This window comes from Lagopus muta, chromosome 12, assembly GCF_023343835.1.
Source record: "Lagopus muta isolate bLagMut1 chromosome 12, bLagMut1 primary, whole genome shotgun sequence".
Lineage (NCBI taxonomy): Eukaryota > Metazoa > Chordata > Aves > Galliformes > Phasianidae > Lagopus > Lagopus muta.
The window spans coordinates 18,961,665-18,979,154 of NC_064444.1; the positions used below are offsets into that span (position 1 = coordinate 18,961,665).

The 17,490-nt window shown below is 49.1% G+C and overlaps 2 protein-coding genes across 4 annotated transcripts; one reads left to right on the plus strand and one right to left on the minus strand.

Annotated features, from left to right (window-relative positions):
• Positions 1-142: 142 nt before the first annotated feature.
• Positions 143-14,222, minus strand: TRADD (TNFRSF1A associated via death domain). The gene is made up of 5 exons (XM_048958544.1): positions 12,891-14,222; positions 11,309-11,459; positions 5,329-5,606; positions 2,720-2,906; positions 143-1,792 (listed from the first exon to the last, which is right to left on the minus strand). Exons 1-5 carry the CDS (start codon positions 13,218-13,220, stop codon positions 1,485-1,487), a joined length of 1,254 nt encoding a protein of 417 aa, XP_048814501.1. The 5' UTR covers positions 13,221-14,222; the 3' UTR covers positions 143-1,484.
• Positions 11,472-17,477, plus strand: FBXL8 (F-box and leucine rich repeat protein 8). 3 transcript variants are annotated; one of them, XM_048958552.1, is made up of 3 exons: positions 11,472-12,362; positions 14,259-14,488; positions 15,014-15,989. In XM_048958552.1, the coding sequence occupies exons 2-3, from the start codon at positions 14,325-14,327 to the stop codon at positions 15,987-15,989; spliced, it is 1,140 nt and encodes a 379-aa protein (XP_048814509.1). In that variant the 5' UTR covers positions 11,472-12,362; positions 14,259-14,324. The 3 variants fall into 3 exon arrangements, with proteins under 3 accessions (XP_048814509.1, XP_048814510.1, XP_048814511.1); XM_048958553.1 differs by lacking the exon at positions 11,472-12,362 and adding an exon at positions 12,982-13,092 and having other exon boundaries at positions 15,014-17,477; XM_048958554.1 differs by lacking the exons at positions 11,472-12,362; positions 14,259-14,488 and adding an exon at positions 14,656-14,734.
• Positions 17,478-17,490: the final 13 nt, after the last annotated feature.

A 17,490-nucleotide genomic window follows, 5' to 3' on the forward strand; every position in this document is an offset into this window, starting at 1 on the left:
TCACTGTGCTGGTCCCAAAAGGAAACGTGGCAGAGATACTCATTTTCTTTTGGGGAGAGCACTGGTACTGCTGGAAGGGAGAGGACAGGACACAGAAAACATTCTTCTATGTCTGACTTAACTTCCAAGACCACCAGCTGTTCCTGCCCATGGATGAGAAGGTCAAAGAGGAAGAGAATTAACACCTAAGTAAAAAAGTATCAGTAAAAAATAAGGAATATGTCAAAACTGGTTGTTGTGCTTCATGGGACCTGTGCTGTGCTAGAAACTTGTTGCTCTGTGCTTTGGTATAGGTAAAGGTATAAGCTCTGCTCTGTTGCAGCCTGCATCAACACACCAAGAGACAGCAGGCCTGTCCCACTGGAACTGAAAGCAGGAATCAGCCCTGAGTTTTAGGTACTTTCTCTTGTAAGCAATATTTTGCCCTCAAAAGCAAGGCAGGTAGGTCCAGGCATGGGATCTGATGCCCAAGTGTCACACAGCAACAACACTGCTGTCATTGGAAAGGCTCTGTGCAGATCCTGACACATCCCTGGTGAACTCAGCAGGCCAAGGACAGGTTGAGCGAAGGCACTGGCAGCCAGCTGGTTGGAGAGGCTTGCTCGGCGGGGTCTGGCTGGTATTTGATGCTGCAATGCACCATACAGCAGCAGGTTCAATCAGTGACCTGTAGGCAATTTGCTGACTCTAAGGCTGTATATTATTCTTGCAGCACTGTGTTTTTCCTTTCACAAACTCCTCCAGGCTGGGAGAAGTGCTAGACGTGAGGCAGTCAATACATTATTGTACACCATAGTCCTGAAAGAGCTCTGAATTTGTGCTTATCCACACTGTTTGTTCAGTGCCTGAAGTCTTCTACAGCAGCAATCTTGTGCCCTGTGGAAGATGATGACTGCCCTTGGTAAAGGCAGTGGGACGTGGTAAGATGTGGGAAGGAACTACACCGGGGTAGAGCAGGACAGGTGTACTTGCTGCAGATGGTCCTCATTTGAAGAAGAAAGAAAACATTATAAACTTGACTTTTCCTTCGTCTTTACATAGTTTCAAGCCCGAAGGCATACATGTCAATATGAGACAATATATTGCAGTTCTCCAGGTGATGGCCCCTGGGCCACATCTGAGAAACACTGGCTTTGCTTCCCAGGGGAATTCTCTGAGATGCCTTCCTTGCTTTTCACCTCTTCCCACCTTCCCCAGGGCTCGTTAACTTGCCTGGCTGCTTCTCTGTGACATTTCAGTCCTGAAGGAAGTCAGGCTGTCTTAGTGGTTCACAGGAAAGTAACATCGACTTCTGGAAACAGAAAGAAATAAGGAACATCAGAGCCCCATGTTGGCTTCTGGGAGCACAGAAACTGCCCAGGGCACTCCCTTCAGCACATAAACCTGCAGTGATTTTCAAGGCATTACATTCCCAGACGCTGGCAGCAGTCTCATACACTAACTAAAGCAAGAAAGCCCTCAGCAATGCCACCACCCTTTGGGCTCTAGGAGTCATCCTCATTAGAATGGAGGCCCAAGAGCTCCTCAGACAAGCTGGTGAGACCATTTTCTTCCAGGGCTGCAATCAGTCGTGCTATCGTTGCCTTCTTCCCCTCCGACTGGATAAATCGAAGAAGCATCTGATAGGCTTGTTCATAAAGTCCGTCTCTGTCGTATTCGTGGGCCAGGTTATCAATGACAGGATCTTGCAGGGCCCGGCAGTTCTTCTGCAAGGAGCGACCCACTTGCTTCCACTTCTTGGACACAAGCTTGGCAAATTTCTGGTGGTCATCTGGTGTGAGCGTTCTGTTGTCTGAAAGGAACAGAGGGCAGATTAAACATAGGGTTTCATGGCTGATGTGATGTAGGCAGGGTTTGGTCAGTGTTCTGTGGAGCTGGGAGGCTGTTCAGAACTCACAGTGCATTGTTAGGAGCTGTGCTGCTGCTCTGCTTGTCTGCTGGTATCTTAACACCTGGCCAGCACTGCGCTGGGAGCAGAAGCGCAAGAGCAGTGAGGCTAAAGGGACTGGTTTGCTGCGGGTAGGGCTTGTGCACTCTGACACAATCCTCTAATGCTGGAAAGAGAAAATCAACTGAGCAGCACCGATGGCTTGGGTGGCACTTACCCATTCCCAGCTGTCTGCTCTGGCATTTCTGGGATTCTGTCAGGCTCATTCCCCTTCCAAAATCCTTCCTTGACATCAAGGTACCTGGGCTTGCCCCTACCTAACATGTTTTTATTTTCCTATTTTTCCTGGGGTTTGCCAGAGCTCAATTTTCTTTGACAGACATCCTCTTTGTTTCCGCCTTTCAAAAGCAACTCAGACCAAGCCCCCTGCTCCCTGGCTACACATCCTTAAAGTACTGAAACGCAGACAGGAGCCCTCTCCTCAGCTGTTTAGCACTGGGGACTGTTCACACACCTTAGGCACGCTTGGAAAAGACCAGGCTGATCTCAAACTAAAACTGCTACACAGGACCACCTGAAAGCTTTCTGCAGCAGACATCACTGGAAACAGACACTGTACCACAGGGTGCCTGGACTAAGCAGGTCAGCCCAGGACAAAAGTAAGCCGAGACCTGATCTGAAGGAGTGTGACAGTATCTTAATACTATTGCAACTCCTTCTCCATGGGATGCTGGGAGATCCTTAGTTTACCCCAGGTACACTCCACCACATGGTGACATTAATGCTCCCTTCTGGCCTTTGAGATTCTCTGGCTCAGTTCTCATTACTCACCAAACTGCTGTCCCTGAAAAAGAAATGTGACTTGTGGGGAAAGGGAGCTGCCTTGAGAAGGTAGAGAAGGGGAGTTCAGTGACATGCAGTCCTTGGAAGGCATGTTGTTGTTGATGTTCTGGTGAAGAATCAGGCTCTTGAGCCGTTCCTCCAGCTCTGTGATCTCCTCGTCCCGCAGGCGGTCAGGCTGTAATGCAAACAGCATTGATGATTTATGTTTCACCATCTCACAAAGCTGTAGGTATTTAGCTGGAGGGCAGGTTTTCAGTGTGGCTTAAGATCACGGTGTTGAGAGTGAAGCAATGAGATTGCTATAGCTGGTATTGTGAATTGGACAGATAGTCTAATGGAGTTCTGGCATAAGTCTGCACATTTCTACCTGCAGTGTGATCTGAAATGGGCAGTGCCCCCCCCCGGGTCTGTCACATGCATCAGTGACTACTTACAAGCTGCACAGAATTGCTCCTAGTCCACATTTATTTTCAGAAGCCTACTGCAAGAATTAAGGCACCAGAGTTTCTCTGATTTACTCCACATGAGAGTCAGACCCACAAAATAGGGTGAGCTGATCTAACAGCTCATGGCCAGCAAAGCAGGCAGCTCCTGCTACTCTCCTTCTCCCTGCCTTCCCCTCCTATACTTAAGTGTTGTTCCTAGTGCTTCTGCAACCTCTCAAGCCTTGCTGAGATAAAACCAATCTGATATCAAAAGAGAAAGTAAGGAGAAAGAGGATAAGGAAATAATGCAGAGCACGTGTGAGCAGTCAAACTCCATGGTGTTCTGACTCAGTTTAGCGCTTACGCTTGCATACAGCAGGTTGGCACCCAGCACTGCCCTCAGCCGGCCACTGATCTTTCTGGCTGCTGCGCTGGTAGGCAGAGGTCAGGCTGAGTCAATTCTGGGGAACAGACAATAACCCATTTCTCTTGTCCAGTCAGCTAATTCAGCAGAGGGAGGGAGCAGCAAGCAGAAGTTGAAAGGATGCCTGTTATCACATGTTTGGTCCTGGGTGAATGGTTTGCATTTCATCTCTGCACTTGCAGAAAAGCAACCTGTCAGAACACGCTCTTGTGCCTAATCTTCCAGTGGAGGCAGAGACTGCCTGATCCTAAGGACTGCTGAGAGGGAAGCAAAGCTGTCAGATACTGGTAGTTCCAGGTGGGAAAAAAACAAGGAGAGGAAAAAGGCAATAAGCTTAATCACAGCAAGTGCTTTGGTTTTGTGGTAAGATGACAAGATCCCACTGTTAGAATCACAGAATCATAGAATCACGAGGTTGGAAAGAACTTACAAGATCAACCAGTCCAACTGCCCTCCCATCACCATTGCCACCACAGGCACTAAACCAGAACTCGCAGCTCCTCATCCAGGTGCCTCTTGAGCACTGCCAGGGACGGCGACTCCACCACCTCCCTGGCAGCCATTCCAGTGCCTGACCACCCTCTGAGAGAAAAAGTTTCTCCTCATGTCCAACCTAAACCTCTTCTGGTACAACTTGCGACCATTTCCTCAGGTCCTGTTTGTTGCCTGGGAGAAGAGGCCCAAACCCCTCCTCATCACAGCCTCCCTTCAGGAGGTTGTAGAGTGCAGTGAGGTCTCCCCTGAGCTCCTCCTCTCCACACTGAACAATCCCAGCTCCCTCAGCCACTCCTCATAAGCCCTGTGCTCCAGACCCCTCACCAGTTTCATTGCCCTTCTCTGCACACACTCCAGGGCCTCAATGTCTTTCTTGCACTGAGGGGCCCAAAACTGAACACAGTACTCATGGTGCAACCTCACCAGAGCTGAGTACAGGGGATGCTCACCTCCCTGTTCCTGCTGGCCTCACCATTTCCAATGCAAGCCAGGATGCCGTTGGCCCTCTTGGCCACCTGGGCACACTGCTGGCTCGTGTTCAGCCGAGCACCAACCAACACTCCCAGGTCCCTTCCTCTTCACACTCATCCAGCCACTCATCCTCAGGCCTGCAGCACTGCATGGGGTTGTTGTGGCCAAAGTGCAGGACCCAGCACTTGGCCTTGTTGAACCTCATCCCATTCACCTCAGCCCAGCGATCCAGCTTATCTAGATTGCTCCCTACCCTCAGGCAGATCCACACCACCTCCCAGCTTCTGCAAACTTACTGAGGGTGAACTCAATCCCTTAACCTAGGTCATCAATACAGATATTAAACAAGATGGGCCCCAGTACTGGCCCTTGTTCTTGCTAGCAGGATTAGCCAGAGCCAAAGTGTGAGATGAGATGGATACAGATGGACACCAGATATCATCCTTGAGAGAGGCACTGATGTCAGAACAGCAGCCTGCTGGCAGCAGATGCTGCATGTCCCCACTCTGTCACAAGCTGTTGGTGCAGTGTGTGATGTTTTTGCTCGTGCTCATGTTACCATTGCTAGGGTTGAGATGTGTGAGGCAGGGGAGAAAGGTAGCTCTATAGTCCTTGAGAAAAGTACCCAGATCTTTTCTGGGGAAGGGCAGAGCTGTTCTCCATATTACAGTTGAGAGCTGAAGGAAGGAGAAGTTGGCAGCCCAGCGCACAGCAGCAGAGCAGAATTTGCACCCGCTTTGCATCCTGTGTTACTGCTTGGCTTCCCTCCCACTCCCATTCACCTTTTCTCTGTATATGCACTCCAGGCAGCGATCCTCATCCTTCAGCATGTTGTCCAGGTGCTCATTGCCAGCCTTCAGCTCCATTTCTAGAGGCACCGTGGTCATGGCCAAGGAGAGCTGGAGGTGGTTCTGGAGGGACTTCTGCAGCAATCCTTCCCGGTAACTCTGCAGGAAGCGGCGGCAGTTCTCCTGCTTGCAGAATTTGAGCTGGACTATCAGGTGTGGGTGGCTGCAGTGCACTTTGAGCATGTCCACACCATTCACGCTGCCGGTGGAGTCTGGCAGGGAGAATTGAGCAGAGTCACTATCCAGGCACGAGACAGACAACCCAGACCCACTCCCATCCACCAACAAGCCTGCAATGGAGTAGCTTTTGAATCATCTTCTCTCTGTGATAAAGTCCTCTGGGATGAAAAGCCTGTATATAAAACCAAGAGGAAAGGATTAGGTTTCGCTGCCCTGTGACCATGAATCCCTGCAGCGTGGCATCCAGAGGAAGCTGTTCTGTACTACAGCCCAGGTAACTTCCCAAAGCAGCTCACTGGGGGAGCTTTTAAGTTCAAGGCTCCACTTCTGGGGCAGAAATGGTTAGATTAAAACAGTACACAACAGAGATACACATTTTATACACAAAAATGCACAGTTCTGTTCAGTTCTGAGCCAGATTTCTGTCCCCATCACTGGAGTTTCAGGCAGTGGTAAAGTTCCTGGAAGGAGACCTAGCATTTCTTTCCCAGCCCTGTGCCCACAGGTAGCTTCTGGCTTGATGCCTTCAGTGCATGTCGCAAATGGCAAATGACAGACCCAGCTACATGACAGACCCAACCACAAGAATTTTGGCTGTCAGAGTGGACACCTTTAAATTTCTTTGCACAAAGAGTGAATTCACTGTAAAATGTCAGCAAGGACAAGGCAAGGATGTGCACTCTGAAGTCAGTGTGGATGGAGCCTGAGAGACACGGACAACAGAGGGAGATCAGGCATTCATCCTTCCTTCCCCCAGCAGAGCTTAAATTCGATTAGCTGTGCACACTGACCGTGTCTTCTATGCTCTCTCTTGCAGCACTGGCCTGTGGGAGGCTGGCTGCACTGCCTGCACAGAGCAGCGTGGATGAATCTGCTCAGACTGCCGTTGTGTCAATGATTTCTAAACCACACACCATGGCATTATTTAAACGTGCCCAGAGGAATACTTAAGGCAAAGCAGACCTGCGTGTTCTGCAATAGCGAGGACAAATGACCTAGCATTTGAAAATCTGTGCTAACAGTGGTATTACAGGGTTTACAGACTGCTGGTTGCATTAGAAGCTTTAGTTTGGTCTAGCATAACTTGCTATGTATATGCTATGCATAACTTGGACTATGTACTTAGGAGAAGCATTTTAATTCTGTTCAGGATTGCTGATCAGAAACGCCCTTTTATTTTTATTACTTCCTTCATGCTTTGTGTTTTGTATGTGCTAATTAAACAAAAGCTTGCATAACTGGGCAAGAGGGCTGGGGTAGGGAAAAGCTGTACAGACATGAAACCTTTCTGAATGGCATACAAGGCAGCCACTTCAAAAGCAGCTTCTTTCTGAAACTTCTGACAGCTTCAGATTCCATGTCCTTTTTAGGTACGAATGAGCATGGTAGCATTTAGCCTTACTGAGAGCTTTCCTCTAAACGTGTGAGCAGATGCACATTCCAGTGAAACAAAGCAGGCAGAAATTGAGCCTAACTGGACAACTCTGTTGGGCTTCCTGCTGTTTCACGTCTTTAGATATGGAACTGGCCTGCACTGGAGCAGCTAGCCAGCTTTGCTAAACTGATGACTGCCAGAAGAAATACATGATAATTGCATAAACCCAGTTAAACACTATGACCTCAGTTGTATGATAGGTAAAGAGCACTGTGTGATAGCTGTTCTAGGTAAATATGATAAATTCTTCAAATTACTATGAGTCTAAAGTCAGCTTGGTGCAAAGGTAGGAAGAGAAACATACTTTTATGGCCATCTGTATCTCAACACCTTTTTTTGATGTTTAAGTACAACTGATGCTAATGTAATTGTGCCTGTTAAAGTCAGAAAATAGCTTCTGTTGGCCATCACTCTTTTAAAAAACAGCCTTCAAAAAAAGGAAATCATGTTTCTGCAGCAGAAATCAACCATTTTTCATACCAACTGCAATCCTCCTACATAACTGTGTTTAAGTAAACATTCATAAAATAGGATCATTCATGAGACAGTTCAAATTGAAAGGAGACCCAGGAAGTCGCTAGCCCATCCTCCTTTGCAAAATAGAGTCAGTTCTGAGGTCAGACCAAGTTTCTGAGGGCTTTATCCATGCCAGGACAGAGAACATACAACTGTGTTCCCAGAGGAAAATGTCTGACCTGTCATCCAATGTCTACTTTGTTTCCATTTATGCCTGCTGTCTCTCATTTCCCATACCACCATCTGAGTGCATCCTTCTCTCCCTGCTAGCCTCCCTGTAGGTACCGGCAGGCTGGTGGTGGGCTCCCCAGATCCTTCTCTTCTCCAGGGTGAACAGGCCTGGCTCCTCAGCATCTCCTTTCCAAGCATCTCGGTGGCCCCCTGCTGAACTTGTTCCACGTTATCAACATCTTTCTTGTACTGCAGGACCCTAAACTGGGTGCAGTATTCTAGATGTGGTCTAATGAGTGCTAAGCAGAGGGAGATAATCATTTCCCTTTGATACACTGTATTTCTGGGTTGCCAGACTTCACCTTTAGCTTGCTACCTACCAAGACCCTCAGGTCCTTTTCAACACAGCTGCTCTCCAGCCAGTCCATCCCCAGCCTGTTCTGCCGCTGGGTTCCTCCTTCTCAAGCTTTGCTACTACTGAACTTCATAGGATCCCTGCTTGCCCATTCCTTCTCCAGATCTCTCTGGATGGCAGCCCTGTCCTTGAGCATACATTGGAGTGCAGGATCATCTGCAAGCCTGACGAGTCATAGTCTGAAGAGAGATGCCAGCCTTTCTGAGTAACAGGGCCTTCCTTTCTGACTTGGCAGCCTCAGCAGACAACAGATGCTTCTGAGCATGAACACAGACACTAAACCCCACAGTACTGATCATAGAATGGCTTAGTGTGGAAGGGATCTGCTGGCTCATGTCCTGCTTTTCATCTACCAGGACCTCCATGTCCTTCTCTGCAGGGCTGCTCTCAATGAGTTCTTCTCTCAGTCTGCACATATATGCCTGCAATTGCCTCAGCCAAGTGCAACATCTTGCACTTGGCCTTGCTGAACCCTGTTAGGTTCTCTAATGCCCTCTTGAGCCTGCCCAGGTCCCTTTGGATGGCATCCCTTCCTTCTATTATCATAGAATCATAGAATCACAGAATTGCAAGGTTGGAAACGACCTGCAAGATCATCTAGTCCAACCACCCTCCCATTGCTATTAGTACCACAAGTTACGAAACCACATCTCGTAGCTCCTCATCCAGGCGCCTCTTGAGTACTGCCAGAGACAGCGACTCCACCACCTCCCTGGGCAGCCATTCCAGTGCCTGACCACTCTCTGAGAGAAGAAGTTTCTCCTAATGTTCAACCTAAACCTCCTCTGGTACAACTTCTGGCCGTTTCCTCAGCTCCTACTATTTGCCTGGGAGAAGAGGCCAGACCCTTTTTCATCACAATCTCCCTTCAGGAAGTTGTAAAGTACAATGAGTGCAATTATGTCAGATGCCCCACTCAGTGCAATTATGTCAGATGCCCCACTCAGCTTGGTGTCATCTCCAAACTTGCTGAGGGTACACTCAGTCCCACTATCTATGTCATTGATAAAGATGATGAAGAGCACCAGACCCAAGACAGACCACTAGGGAACACCACTTGCGACCAGCCTCCAGCACATAGAGCCATTGACCAGAACCTCTGGCTGTGGCCAGCCAAGCAATTCCTTATCCACAGAACAGCCAAGCCTTCAAATCCATCTCTCTCCAATTTAGAGATAAGGATGCAGTGTGGGACTATGTCAAAAGCCTTTCACAAGTCCAGGTAGGTGACATCAGTTGCCCTTCCTTTGTCCACTGATGTTGTCACACCATTATAGAAGGCCACCAAACTCTTCAGGCACGACCTGCACTTAGGGAAGCCACACTGGCTGTCTTGGATCACCTCATCTAGCACGTGCCTTAACAAGTCTTCCAAGAGGATCTGTTCTATCATCTTCCCAGGCACAGAGATGAGGCTCACTGCCTTGTAGTTCTCCAGGTCTTTCTTTCTCCCTTTCTTAAAAATGGGAGTAATGTTTCCCTTTTTCCAGTTACTGTGGACTTTGCATGACAGCTGTGACTTTTCATATATGATGGAGAGCAGCTTGGCAACCACAGCAGCCAGGTCCTTCAGAACCCTGGAATGCATATTGTCTGGCCACAAACTTGTACACATTCAGTCTCGTGAGGTAGTCTCTGACTTGCTCTGCTCCTACAGTTGGAGCGATTTTGCTCCGCTGACGCCCACCTAGAAGTTCAGTGACACAAGAGGTGAAAGAAGCCTGACTGGCAGTGACGGCTGAGGCGAAGAACTTGTTAAGTACCTTAGCCTTTTCCATGTCTGAGGAGGCCAGTTCTCCATTCTCCTTTATCAGAGGGGGTAAACAGTCCTTCATCCATCCCTTCCACCCAGTGTATCTGGAGAATCCCTTGTTTTTCAAGTCCCTTGCCAAGGTTAATTCCACCTGTGTCTGATCCCATCCCTTCACATCCAGACAGCATCGCTACACTCCTCCCAGTCCACCCATCCCTGCTTCCACAGCTTGTACTTTTCCTTCTTTTCCCTCAGTCACAAGGAGGGTGGACACGGTGGCTATGGAGCAGGTCAGCAGCATGCTGAGCCAGACCGCCAGCAGCTGCAGTCTGATGACTGTGGTCAGCTTAAGTCCTGCAACGGCCCCAGCCTGCAAATCCAACTCAGTGTTGCTCAGGTCAATGTAGGTAGCACTCATGAGAAAGCCTGGCCTCATGAAAGCCAGAGCTTGCAGAAGCTGAACCAAGAGTAAATCTTGTTCTTGAGAATGGAGATCTTGCTGTCCAAGTAGGTGGTGGAGGGCTCCTCTGAGGAGGCACCCAGGGGCTGCAGTGGATTCCTGCTGGGTGCTGATGGTGCTGATGCCAGCATGGAACCATCCTGATCGGATGCTCTCAGGTCTGTGTCAGCCACCTCCAAGACCAAGCCCTGCTGGTGGCCCAGGGATGGTTCCTGCTGCCACCTCAGCTGCCCCCACTCCTACCTAATGCCACCACTGCCTCATGCCCCTCTTGGTGGCCTACACTACCACCACACTGCACACTGATCATGAAATGTCTTCCCTTTTTTCCTCTGTTCATTGCTTCATCTCCTTCTTCCCCCCGGCTCACCACCCGACAGACTATGTGAGAGAGCTCTGCATAAAGGCAGGAATCTCTTAATCATAAACTGACTGTAAACCTTTGGAGAGGCTTCTGTGTAGCCTTTTAAGAAATAAATAAGCACAGTCTGTGGCTGATGCAGAATCCTGATAAAAGCTGAAGTGAGACCTACAGAAGTACACTGCAGGCAAAAGAGGAAATGTTTCCCATGACTATAACCCATCCAGACAGATTAATAACTCTTATCACTCATGAAATGGGCACACAGCTGAACACACCTGAGTGCTTCTACAGCAGTGAGTGTATGCTGATTAGATGAAGAGCAGTAGCTGGATGTATTGCTAACCCATTTCAGTTATGAGGGAGATATGTTAGCATGAATGACAGTGAAGGTTTTTGCATCCAGTTGCATTCAAACTCAAATCACAGCCTGAAATTGTGAAAGAAATGGACTAGATTGCATGAAATTGCAGTCATCCTACCCATTAGCTGTGTCTTGGGTTTGCAGAGTAAGCACCAGAACTCCTTACCCTTGAGTGGGGGATTAAAGAAAGGCTTGGCATTGCTATGTGAAGAGATACCAATATATTTCAGTTTGCCAATATATCAGAGAGGATGGGTACCTGCTAATGCCAGCTTCAGTGCCTTGAACACGCAGGGCTTCTTCTGGGCGCTTTCATAGAGATTTGGCAGAATGATAGTCTTGCACGTTGACTGGAGGAAGAGGTAAGCACTGCCGATCCAAGGAGCCGAGCTACCTGCCATCTTCAGCACCTACAAAATCACACAGGTCAGCTGAGAAACCACAGCATAAATGGCCTGACATGGGAAGAACACAAGCATGACAAGATTACGTGGATTTGCCTTGTTTTTTGAAGGAGGTGGTGGTGCTGCTGAAGCAAGCATACCCTATAAGGAGTTCAGTGTTATTTTGTAAAGAACAGCACAATGGAACCTGGTGACCCAAAAACTTGGCAGCTCACAAAGTTCTGCATTCATTCTCCACTGGATTCCATTTATTTATAGTCCAAAAATACTCCATGGCCTCATTTCTCCCCAGCACAGTAAGATTACAACCAAGATGTACTCCGGGATTGTAGATTGCAAACTGAAAATTGATTTATCTAAAACTTTACAGCAAGAAGGTGTATCAGATCATTCTGACCTCATCTGCAGCACCAGTAACCCCCATGGCCATTGCAAAGGCCTTGTTCTCTGTTTACAAAGCTGTTGGGAAGCGTGCATGTGCTCCAGAGAATCCAAACCTGACAACTCAGCAAAAAAAACTGTGGTGCAAGGCCTCCAAAATCCTGAGAGCCACAGCACAGCACAAGAAGAGATGCACAGAGGCTGATGCAAACCGTAACCACAGCAGGATCCCGTGTAGGAACCACATGATACACACCGTAGAGCTGTTGGCACACACAGTGCAAATGCACAGCAGCCTTACAAGCCTCTCACACAGGCTGGGAACCTCATGAGGGTCAGCCAGGGACTCATAACCTGCTCCTAAGAAAGCAGAGCAAAGCCCAGCAGTGCTGCCTTTACCCTGCTGCTGTCACTATGGACTTCGACCAGTCCTGGGGCCATAGGTATTGGAAGGGGGATGGAATCAGTTTGGTCAGACAAACCCTTCGTGTGATTCAATGGGTGTGTAGGACTCTTGGCTCTGCACTGGTAAGCTCTTGGGGATAACTCTTCACTTTAGGTCCTAGCTCTTTTATGATTCCCTTATAGGACAGCGCGTCCATCTCTCCATTCTCACTGTGCCTCACTGGCCAGCTAATACAATCATAGGATGGTTTGAGTGGGAATAGACCCTGAAGGCCATCTGCTCACACCGAGCAGGGACACCCACAGCTCTGTCAGTGCTCACAGCCCCGACCTTGACTGTCTGCAGGGATGGGGGGCAGCACCAGCTCTGTGTGCAGTCTGTGCCTCACCGCCCTGAGTGCGAACAACTTCTTCCTTAGCTCTGATCCGAATCTCCCCTCTTATCCGAATCTCCCCTCTTTTAGTCTGCGGCCATTTCCCCCTGTCCTATCACAACAGAGTCTGCTGAACCGCTGCCCCCCCCACAAACCCACCGGCTCGCCACCGGCGGCCGCCCCGAGCCGCCGGGGTAGTGGGGGGGGAGGGCGGGACGGGCGGGCGCCCCTCCCGCCCTCCCCCCCCACTACCCCGGCGGCTCGGGGCGGCCCTTACCTCCCGCCGCCGCCGCTGCCGCCGCCCGGCCTCGGCGCCGCCGCCGCTTCCGCCTCTGCGCGGCTGCGACGGACGCAGGGAGGCGCCGCCCGCAAGGGGTGAACGGGGAGCCCTGATTGCGTTGCGGGCGGTGTGCCGCGCTCGGCCGCCTCGAGCCCCCGGTGCGAGCCGCTCAGGGCGGGCGGATGGAGCGCGGATAGGGGTGAGGGCTTCGTCGGCAGAGGAAACAGCGACAACAACCAGCGGGCTCCCAGGAAGGAAGCGGGGCTGAGTTCCTCGTTGGGGGAGGGGATGGGGAAGAGCTGCTGTCACTGCGAGGGTGGCAGACATGCTGCGCTGCCGCGTCGCACGCTGAAAGGCAATGAGTCACGCTTCAAAGCGGCGGATTCTTGAAAAAAAACGCGTCCTTCTGTTCCGCTCTGAGCTGTGCTGTTTTGCGTCGCAGCGCTCCGGCATCGGGCAGAAGCCGCGGGAGTGAAGCATTGCTTTGGCTCCGTGGCCCGGAGGCTGTCCCCTGTCTGGGACGCGGCCGTCCCCAGTGCTGTCCCAGGAACGGGGATGCTTGCAAGGCTGCGCGGCTCTGCCGTTTAAAAACCTCGCGATAGGGATTGAGAAGCTGTCTCGTGTCCGTGATTTTATGCGGTGGTTTTAATCTATGAAAAATAAATCTAGAAAAGTGGATGAAAAATACCGTTCCGTTCAGAGCTTATCAATCTCAGCCTTTGTCCCAGTGCTCATAGCTCACACAGAAGGTCAAGCAAAATGTGCTTTCCCGCTTCTAAGTCAGACTTGTGTAAATGGGGCTTATAATGAGTGGATTAAGAGTAATAAAACATTTCTGTCAGGCCGCCATGTCTTCTTGCAGGCAAGGGTCACTGCAATAAAGCTGCCCCATTCTGCTGTGGGCCTTTTGTTTCACAGTCGGTACAAAAATGGATGTGTGGGGCTGTTTTCTGTGTAGAGCTTCTGCTTGCAAAGAGGTTTTTTTCCACTCAGTTTGAGAAATCTATCTCAGCTTTTTGCATACCGGTGCAGCAGCACTAGAAAATTCTCTTGCATTTTTATTACTTACAGTAGCAAAGCCCTTACTGCAGGAAAATGCACTTTTTTTCCCCCAAAGCCTCGATCTAACATCTTTAATACTTGAAGAGTATTTCCCAGCTTCTAGGCTTGGTTGGAAATAGTGTGCAAACATTCGGCCAGTGGATTTCCTCTATTTTTGTGCTGAATTTCAAAATGTGGTGAAGTTTCAAGTTGAAAATAGTGCTGACCCCCTTTGTGACCCAGTCGCGTTGGTTTGACTTTGTATGTAAATGCTAAATATCTCCTTTTTTCTTTCTTTTCTTCTTCTTCTTTTTTTTTAAACAGGTTGTTTGAAAATTCCCTGCAGTTTTGGAAGTTTCCCCAATTTTTGAACCCAGCTGAATCAGCAGCATGCTTGCTCCAGCCTCTGACCCGTGGAGCTGCATCCCAGAGGAAATCCTCATCCAAATTTTCTATTACCTTTCTCTTCGAGATAGATACACAGCCTTCCAGGTGTGCAAGCAGTGGGCTGGGGCTGTTTCTTCCAGCTCCGTTTGGCATTTCACGGAGATCAGGTACGAGGAATGGGTTTCTGAAGCGTGAGCATCTCTGCAGGTGTAACAAGAGCATCACATATCAGAGCGTGTTGAAGATGTGCAGCGCTGTGCTGTGACAGCTAATTGATGTTAGCTGTGATTTGTGTGTGTGGCTACATTTCGTGACTAGCATTTCTTTATGTAACAGAAAATGGTGTTATGCAGTGTGGGCTTTTATGTTAACTGCTGATGATTTGGGTGCCACGGGAAGTATTACATTCTTAGGTAAGTCCCTTCAAGTTGCTCCTTGTATCACCAAGAGACAAAGTTATTGGGTTGTCATCCTCATGGTGGCACTTACCTCCCCAGTGGTCTTTCTGGAGGCTGACTCCTCTATCCCCCTCACTCGGTCAGAGTTTGGCCTTACAGTGACTTGCCAGGCATCTAGTGAGGAGAAATGTGTGTCATCTGTTGGTGTTTGCCAGAACACAGTAAAGGAGAGAATCTGCTCTGTTTGCTCGGTTTACCTTCCGCAGTGACTGACCTTTTGTTTTACCCTTCCAGCTGTGATTCAGAGGATGAGGAGGGCATGCTGCAGAGCCTGTGCCAGTTCCTCAGCCAAATCAAACACCTGAAGATTAGATTTGACCAATCCAAAGAGGTCAACCGCAGGAACGTGACGCGCATCTTGGATGTGCTGGCAAAGCAGAACCACAAGCTGCAGCAGCTGTGCATTGCGTGCCATGGGGAGAACCCCTATTTCTACTCTGGCCAGGACATCCTGCAGAGCATACGGAATATGTGCAACACTAACACCCAGATAGATCTTCAGCATGTTGATTTTCGAAATATGCCCTTTACTCTTGATGGGGAGCTTGTTGAACTCCTAGCTGCCACCAACCCAAACTTGCAAAGTTTGTTCATCAACAACCGTACCCTGGTGTGCAATGTGGCACCGAACACCATTAGGAAAGTTCTCAGTGTGTGTCCCAAACTCTCAGCCTTGGGAGTCTACTATGCCAGCCTGTCCAATGATGTATTTCTGGAGCTGCTCAAGCCAGAAAGAGCAGCTTTCATCCACTTAGACATTTTCTGTGAGCGCCTGGACAAATATATACCAGTCATCTCAGAAGAGCTGTGGGCTGCTGTCAGGCAAAAACATCCTCGACTCTGTGTAGACCTTGAATTCGATCATACGGTCCCTGGCTGCACGATACCACGGATCCTAAAGCAGAACATACCTGTGAGCACACTGCAACTGAACACCTACAATTACATGGTAGATCAGATCAGGTTTGTCACCCAGAGCTACAGCAGTACTCTGAAGAAGCTGACGCTCCAAACCACATCCTCGGAGGACTTGAATTCCTCGCTAGTAGAGCTGGCGAGGCACTGCCAGAAGCTGATGGAGATCCACTGCTACTGCATGGTCAGCAAGGAGGTGGTGGAAGCGTTCCTCACGCACTGCCCCTGCCTGAAGCAATACACTCTCAAGGTCACCAAGGAACGGCACCCCTGGAAACCAGTGGCAGTTCGGTGACCGGATCACCTGTTCAGCAGATGAAGCATTTGTTCTCAAATGTGATTGGTCAATGGCCATACAAAGAAATTGAATTAGATATTTCTAAATTTTTTTTAATGGAATGGGGAGGACAAGTCTTTTCTTTGTGTTCTCTATTTAGCAATAGTGGGAATGCCGTGTTCACCCTTTGTGAAGTTTTACAGGAAATCACAGTGAAATTTAATTTTTATGTTATGTTTTAAGCATATCTCAAAGTCAAGCACACTGTGTCAGGCACCCAGCAACTATTTAGGCAGACACTTAAGGAAGCGACAGCTTCAGTGCAGGTGTTCTGTGTCTGTTGGGGTCCTTAGCCACATGGGTTCACCTATAGTGACAGGCAGTGGTCATCTGATGTAAAATGCCCTCCAAACTTGATATTTCTCTTCTGGCAATTTCTGTGATGATGAGCTCTCCTGGTATCCAGCTATCAGGTAACCTCCACTTTGTAATGGTTTAAACAGGAGCTGAGTTATGTTAGAAAATGTAAGCAGGACGAAAAGCACTTAAGAAAGAGCACTGTTAAGGTCAGAAGAAAGACACATAGCCTGCAAGTATCCTTCTCTGTCCTTTCTTTCTCAGAAATGCACATTTTCAGGTATTTGAATGCCTTTGGCAAAGACCTATGCTTTCACTGCATTGTTAATGTTTCTTAGGAGAATCAACAGTGTTTACAGTTTTTCCTGTCTCAGTCAGCAGCAAATGGCAAAGGTATCTGCCTCTGAGTTAGGATGAGCGTGTTGTGTGGTTGTGCCAAGGATTCTGATGAGCTGTGATTTCAAGAGTAGATTCGGATTTTAAATGGTCCTGGCATAAAGCTCCCTTTGCAAGCAAATATTTAGAGCAATCTAAAGGATTTTGAGTGATAACAATAAAGCATGTTTTCTCACAGTTACACATGTAGCTGTTTTCATCCGCCACTTTTGTCAGCCAAGAGCCAGACCAGCTCTTCTGGTGGATGAGACCCATAGCCAAGCCAACTTACAGTTCTGCCTTTTCAAACCCTTGATGAAGACGTGCAGCTCTGGGCTCTTGGCCAGGCTGCGCTCACCTCCACCGGCCAGCTTTGGGGCAAGAGAATTCCAAAATAAAACTACGTGAGCGCTCAGACAGAGGCGGTGGCAGCGCTGGGGCGTCCCGCAGGCTCCCAGCGGGTGGATTCAGCCTGCAGCCTTGCTGACCTCCCGGTGCAAGGTGCACAGCACGTGTTCCCTCTGCATGACGCTGCGTATTTATTCACAGCTCTGCGAGATCGGCTGCGGTGCATTTTCATTCTGTGTATTGTTCTCTGGGGCTGGTGATGCCATTGCATTGTGCTGAGTTTTTACGAGGGAGAGCGGCACTGCTGATGTGACTCCCAGGAGCCTACTTTCTACTGGCCCAGGATAAAATTCAGTGGTTCATTCTCTGTCGGACACACGCACGTGCAGGGAGGCTGGTGCACTGACAGCGATGGGGTCGGTGTAGCCGGGACACTGGA

Coding starts and splice junctions, on each gene's coding strand:
- TRADD (XM_048958544.1), bottom strand. CDS start 13,220: ATGTCTGCCACCCTCGCAGTGACAGCAGCTCTTCCCCATCCCCTCCCC. Junction 2,907..5,328: donor AGTGCATATACAGAGAAAAG/GTGAATGGGAGT, acceptor TTTGCATTACAG/CCTGACCGCCTGCGGGACGA. Junction 1,793..2,719: donor TTTTCAGGGACAGCAGTTTG/GTGAGTAATGAG, acceptor TGTTCCTTTCAG/ACAACAGAACGCTCACACCA.
- FBXL8 (XM_048958552.1), top strand. CDS start 14,325: ATGCTTGCTCCAGCCTCTGACCCGTGGAGCTGCATCCCAGAGGAAATC. Junction 14,489..15,013: donor TGGCATTTCACGGAGATCAG/GTACGAGGAATG, acceptor TTACCCTTCCAG/CTGTGATTCAGAGGATGAGG.